General features: G+C 42.4%; 1 gene segment (V, D, J or C); it reads right to left on the bottom strand.

Moving 5' to 3' along the window:
• Window positions 1-4,897: 4,897 nt before the first annotated feature.
• On the bottom strand, window positions 4,898-7,018 carry LOC106576389 (Ig kappa-b4 chain C region-like). The segment is given in 2 exon segments: window positions 4,898-5,962; window positions 6,753-7,018. Coding segments are annotated over 2 exon segments (423 nt in total).
• Window positions 7,019-7,093: the final 75 nt, after the last annotated feature.

Raw genomic sequence — 7,093 nt, 5'->3', positions numbered from 1 at the left:
CTCTTGTCAAAAACCACCTACAACAAACTATTTACATTTTTTTTATCTAAATACGAACTACTCTTGATTTATCTTATCAGCTGTGTGTGTGTTATGTCTACATCTGTGTGATGTTTTAAATCATTTTAATTAGAATAAAAAAGATGACTTACAGCAAGCTGCAGAGAGTGGCACACACAGCGAATAAGAACCAGATATTTGATATCAAGTCCTTGCTGGCTTCCCTCAAATCCTTGCTGGTGTAACAGTGTGGGTTCCGTCCCTCTCTTCGCCCCAACCCGGGCTCGAACCAGGGACCCTTGCACACATCAACAACTGACACCCCGCGAAGCATCGTTACCCATCGCGCCACAAAAGCCGCGGCCCTTGCAACGCAAGGGGAAACCCTACTTCAAGTCTCAGAGCGAGTGACGTCACTGATTGAAACGCTATTAGCACACACCACCGCTAACTACTAGCCATTTCACATCGGTTACACTGGCTTCCATTGTATTCAATGTTAGGGGCTGCAACAATGTCATATGTTTTTGACCAGACAGCTTCAGATAGATGTGCTTCACATAGAGACAGGGGGGAGATGTTTTGCTCACGAGGTTGCTTTCTCCACTCTTTTATTTTCTGGTCAATGTTTTGGGGAAGCCTGGCTTCCTTTGGCATTCATGAATACATTCAACTAAGAAACTACATCAAGTAAAGTTACAGTAAGAGCTATCTTCAGCAAAGTACACATAAAATAAAGTGACTTGGAAATGCCTTCCAGTGAATGTCAAAGTTTCATTGGTCAAAGTAGTAAAAAACACAAAACATAATATGATACAGTACAAAGCAGATTTATGAACCAAACAAGTATAAAGTGGTAAAATTAGAGTTACTACTCATATGGTATCAGTTATACATGTTATACAGATATTGTTTAGGAATGGATCTGATCAGAATAGCCTACTCATATTTATAGTATTTACAGAATATGAACATAAATTACTTTTAATCACGTCAACCATGTTAGATCATGAGCTTGGTTACGAACATAAATTACTTGGTACATTCAACAGCTCACTAAAAAGTTTAAACTTAAGCTGGGCTTTTTCTTAAAGAATAAGTCTTGTTTTTAATTTCAATACTAGAAAAGACCTTGTTGCAGCCACTTTCTAGCCTTTGTTGGACTATGGTGATATTCTGGAATGTTCCAGGATCTTACCTGCACACACTAGACATTCTACCATGATGCTGTTAGATTAGTAACCAACACAATACCTCTAACACATCACTGTACCTTGTATCAGTTAGCAGGATGGCCATCCTATAAGGACCGACGCTGGAGATGAGAAGCAGGTACGGGGAGTTGAATATTTAATGCGGAACAGACAGGTAACAAGACAGGAACAGCGTCAGCACACGGGTAACAACGACATAATAACATTAATGAAACAGCGGGAAACAGAGTTGGGGAACTGACAAATATAGAGGAGGTAATAAACAGGTGATTGAGTCCAGGTGAGTCCAATAATACGCTGATGCGCATGACGGGGAAAGGCAGGTGTGCGTACTGATGGTGGCAGGAGTGCGTAATGCTGGTGGCAGGAGTGCGTACTGATGGTGGCAGGAGTGCGTACTGATGGTGGCAGGAGTGCGTACTGATGGTGGCAGGAGTGCGTACTGATGGTGGCAGGAGTGCGTAATGATGGTGGCAGGAGTGCGTAATGCTGGTGGCAGGAGTGCGTAATGATGGTGGCAGGAGTGCGTAATGATGGTGGCAGGAGTGCGTAATGATGGTGGCAGGAGTGCGTAATGCTGGGGAGCCTGGCGCCGCAGGCGTGACACATTCTTAACTGTGAGGTAAAAGACTCAGTGGTACATTTGTCTATGAGGACATCTTAGGGTCACTGCCATTATATTTAAGCACTTTATTCACCCAACAGAGTCATGGACATTACTGTCTGAGATCACAGAACTGTATTTTATATAATGTTCCCAACACAAGAACTGAGTTTGGTAAGAGGGCTTTTAGATTTTCTGCCCCATCATCTTTTTAAATCCTAGATTGGAGGACTGCTGACCAATGACTGCATATGTTTTTAAATTTGCTCTTTTTAACTGTCATGCGTTTTGCACTGTTTTAACTTCCATTCATTGTTATGTTTTATGTGGTGTTGTGTCTCATGTGTATACTGTATGCTGCTCTCTTGACCAGGGCTCACTTGAAAAATATATAAATATCAATGTGACTTCTCTGGTTAAATAAAGGATAGATAAAAAAAATACAGTGAAATATTAAGATGTAGAGGAGATGCTGGGTTTCATGTATTGTAATGATGGTCTACAGAGTACAAGTGTGTCTGATCAGAACACAGGAGAGGAGGAAGGGAGCTGAGCTCAGTCAGGAACAGAGTAGCCGTCATACACAGTGGAGCCCCTCTTCTCTCAGTGTCAGTCTAATAGTACAGTAGTTCATTATTCAATCCACTCAGTCCACACAGCTCACTGCACTAACACTACTCCCCCTGCAGGGGGCGACACATGACCAATAATCACTGGGAGGTGGAAACTGACTGGTATTCCTCTTTTCCATAGATATGTTACCATACCATATGACCATAAAACTAATCAACAGACAAAGTTATATATGTTCTATGATAACGTGATGTACTGTAGGAATGTATGTTTTATTCTCTCCTTTATTCATTTGTGTTGCTAAACAGTGATCATATGTGATAGCCCTTAAACCAATAATATCCATTCTCTATTCTTACCCTTTTATTCACTTAACTTATTTACATATTAATATGGACTTCTATTATTATTTGGTGACAATAATTGGCGCAAGATCAGATTGTAGTGGAATCTCAGTTCTAATCTGATGGATACTTAGTGGTCTAAGTTAATGGTGGATGGGGAGAAGATCAGAAGATGATTTGCATAGTGTTGATGCTTTGCATAGACAGCACATGCTTCAGTGGTCTGGGAGTGTTTATATCCCTGTGAGTATAATACTTCATGACTGAGAGCTGTCCTTCATGACAACAGAACCAACAACCATGACTTTTATCACCATCCTCATCTGGACACTTGCTTTCTGCTTCAAGGGTAAAGAAAATTAAGTTCCATGTTTGTATAATGAAAAGTCAATGACTGAACTTAAAGGTTGTTAAGAATGTGTTATTAATACATGGTGATATTTGTTCTCTGTTGCAGAATCTAGAGGACAGATCACTGTGACTCAGTCACCTACAGTGAAAACTGTTCTCCCAGGACAGACAGTCTCTATGAACTGTAAAGCCAGCAGTGATGTGTATCCTAACTGTTGGGGTACAGGTAAACCATGTTTAGCCTGGTATCAACAGAAACCTGGAGAAACTCATAAACTACTGGTCTACTATGGAAGCATCCTCTTCACTGGGACTCCATCTAGATTCAGTGGTAGTGGATCAGGGAGTGACTTCACTCTGACCATCAGTGGAGTCCAGGCTGAAGATGCAGCAGATTACTACTGTCAGAGTTACAAACATATCAATAGTAAACATGTGTTCACACAGTGATACAGAGCCGTACAAAAACCTCCCTCAGTCAGACTGCACAGTGACTGTACTGCTACAGCTGGGACCTACAGCAGGTGCTGAGGGGGAAGAGACAGTAACATGGAACACTGATCAGTAGATGAGGTCAACTGTGGCATGACAATATGGTTAGAAAGCAATCATTCTTTCAAGGCACAAGGCGAGACCCAGATGCAGACACAGGGGGCAGATGGTTGGAGTCTAACAATGTTTATTAATCCAAAAAGGGGTAGGCAAGAGAATGGTCGTGTACAGGCAAAAGGTCAAAACCAGTTCAGAGTCCAATAGGTACTGAAGGGCAGACAGATTCAAGGTCAGGGCAGGCAGGATGATCAGGCAGGCGAGAAAGTAGTCCAGAGTCAGGCAGTGGTCAAAACCAGGAAGACTGGCAAAAGAGAATAGAAAAGGAGTACAGGGAAAACACGCTGGTTGACTTGACTAAACATACAAGACGAACTGGCACAGAGAGACAGGAAACAGGGATAAATACACTGGGGAAAATAAGCGACACCTGGAGGGGGTGGAGACAATCACAGGGACAGGTAAAACAGATCAGGGCGTGACACATTCAGATCACATGACCCTCATCATCATCATGGTTATGACTTATAGTATTTGTCATCATAACCTATAGAAGTTATTTGATGTTTTGAAACACAATACCTGTCAATTTGCAAAGCAAGATCTCCAGAAGTAAAACAAAAGTTGTTATGGCCTCAACATTACAAAAGTTACATTCACTTCAGGCCCCAAAACAAGTCCCTCATGTGGACCTCACAACCAAATGTCTGATTTAAATGGATGTGATCTTCTAGCATTATATTAACTATTTTAATGAGCAGGTTACTGACTGTTAGATCTGTTAATGAGACATGATACAGGACTCAAACATCAGACACATGTACTCTACTGGTGGGAGGAGCTATATACAGTATCTACATAAAGTATAATAACAATTTTATCTGTCATTAATTGCATGGTGGCATATCATTTATGTTCTCCTCCCTGAATCCACCATAAAGGTTCAAACCAGTCCACTCACTCATCTGTCCCAGTACAGGGTATTTCAGGCAGTGGTCAACTGTTAGACTGGTAGCTGTGGGAGTGAAACTGAGGATTACATAGACAGGGCTGGGTGGTTCTGCTTGTCCCAGAATAGAGCAGCACTGTCACCAGATGTTCACTCTGTCACCAGGGGGTTGGAGGTAGAGAAGACTCTATCTTGAAGATGTGATACTTGTAATATTATTTTGACAACTTTTTAGATAAATACAGGAGTGGTCATATTGGTGAGTCCAAGATATTGATCAAAATTCACATTTTTGAAAGAAACAAGAAAAATATTTGTTCCAAAGGGAAACCTTTATTTTCATCTATTAATCAAAACATCAAAGGAAACATTCCTACAGTATCTAATAGTAATAAAACATAACATAACATCTAACACTGATACTGTCACATCCTGATCTGTTTCATCCGTCTTTGTGATTGTCTACACCCCCCTCCAGGTGTCGCCCTTCTTCCCCATTATCCCCTGTGTATTTATACCTGTGTTCTCTGTTGGTCTGTTGCCAGTTCGTCTTGTTTGTTCGAGTCGACTAGCGTTTTGTGTCTCAGCTCATGCTTTTTCTAGTCTCTCTTTTCTTTCCCTCCCGGTTTTGACCCTTGCCTGTCCTGACTCTGAGCCCGCCTGCCTGACCACTCTACCTGAGCCTGCCTGCTGACCAGTACCTCTGCCCCCCCTCTGGATTACCGTCCTCTGCCTTACCCAGACCCTGAGTCTGCCTGCTGTCCGGTACCGTTGCCCAACCTCTGGTTTTCTGACCCCTGCCTGCATTGACCTGTCTACTGCTTGCCCCTGTTGGAACATTAAACTATTGTTTATTCAAAGTGGTCTGCATCTGGGTCTTCCCTTCATACCTGATAGATACAACCTCAGTCTACAGAGAGGATTGACACATGAACTCAAGCAAAGTCCCCTGTTAGTCTACATGTCAGTGATCAATAAGACAGAGAACATCTGATCTCAGAACAGAGTGAAAGCAGAGGAACCAGCAGCCTCTCTCCACAGGGGTGTGTGACTGAGGGGTCCTACCCAGAACAGTCAGCCCTCCTCAGGGTCTTGGTGTCTGGACTCTGGGAATTCTTCTGGGCTTCACAGGTCACCTCTCCTGCCTTGGTCCACTCCTGGCCAGTGAGAGTCAGAGTGCTGCTCCAGCTGTACAGGGCGTCCTTCTCCAGGACCCCGGGACTGGCCTCCTGCTTCTGGCTGGTCCCGTCCACTTTCCAGCTCATGGTCCAGTCTGAGGGGAAGCCCTTGTTGGCCAGACACGTCAGTGTGGCTGTTGTTGTACTGGACAGCTCCTCACTAGAGGGGGGCAGGATTGTGAGGGTGGGGGCACTGTTACCTGGAACAAACAGAACACATCAACTAAGTAATTACAAGAAGTACAGCTACAGTAAGAGATTATCTTCAGCAAAGTACACATCAAAATAAAGTCAACTGGAAATGCCCTCTAAATAGAAATGTAGAAGTTAGATAGTTTAAAAGATTTGGAGAAAACACTAAAGTAATATGATACAGCAGATTTATGAACCAAACAAGTATAAAGTGGTTAAATAACTAGAGTTACTAGTCATACGGTATCAGTTATACATGTCATACAGATATTGTTTAGGAATGGATCTGATCAGAATAGCCTACTCATATTCATAGTATTTGCTAAATCTGAGCATAGATGAGTTTGAATCACATATCAACCATGGTAGATCATGAAGTCTGTTACAAACATTACTGAGACCTGTCTCTGTCCAGACTTAGATCTAACAACATTCTCCGTTAGGGGGCATGAACGTTCCGTTTTTGTAAGAGGAGCGAACAGAAACGGAACGTTTACGCCCCCTGACTGAGAATTCGGCTACCTATTGACCAAAAGTTGTATCTTTAGATGAAACTACGAATTTGGTCATCTTCTTCTCCTCAAGCTTTTTTCACATTCACCTCAAACACTTTAATTGACGGGAAAGTGCAAGTGGGCTTGCTATTCTTGAGTAGTCATGTTTGCGATTGGAGCTCTCGGTACGATGATTAGACGTCACTTCCGTGACGTATTCTTGATCTAGCCACAGATAGAACAATGAAACAGATATTTCACCGGGTGTATAAATGTGAAGCATCCGCTTGGCGTTTCCACTCACTTCCAAATATGGTAGTTAGAAGAAGCCCAGTGACCGTCAGTGGGAGAAGATGGAACGAGATAGATTTTAGCCGAAATTCTGCACATTTTCTCATCGATAAAAACATTTGATCTCAATACAGTTTTCTGTTCCCAAAACTATAATCTGTTACGAACAGAGTGGACTAAGGTTTGTAGACTTTACCCCATTTCTAAAAACGTGCGTTGTTTAGAAGGAGTGAATAATAACGAATTGCGTTATTACACACGCACTTCACAGAGAATGCGTTCCCTATCGGAAATATGCAAATATTGCTAGAACGCGCCAATAGGATCTCGCTAGCTCGTGATTGGCTCTGCCCA

Source organism: Salmo salar, chromosome 17 (assembly GCF_965601325.2).
Source record: "Salmo salar chromosome 17, fSalSal1, whole genome shotgun sequence".
Classification (NCBI taxonomy): domain Eukaryota; kingdom Metazoa; phylum Chordata; class Actinopteri; order Salmoniformes; family Salmonidae; genus Salmo; species Salmo salar.
Note: the sequence above shows the minus strand (reverse complement) of the source record. Positions and strands in the feature narration are given on the sequence as shown.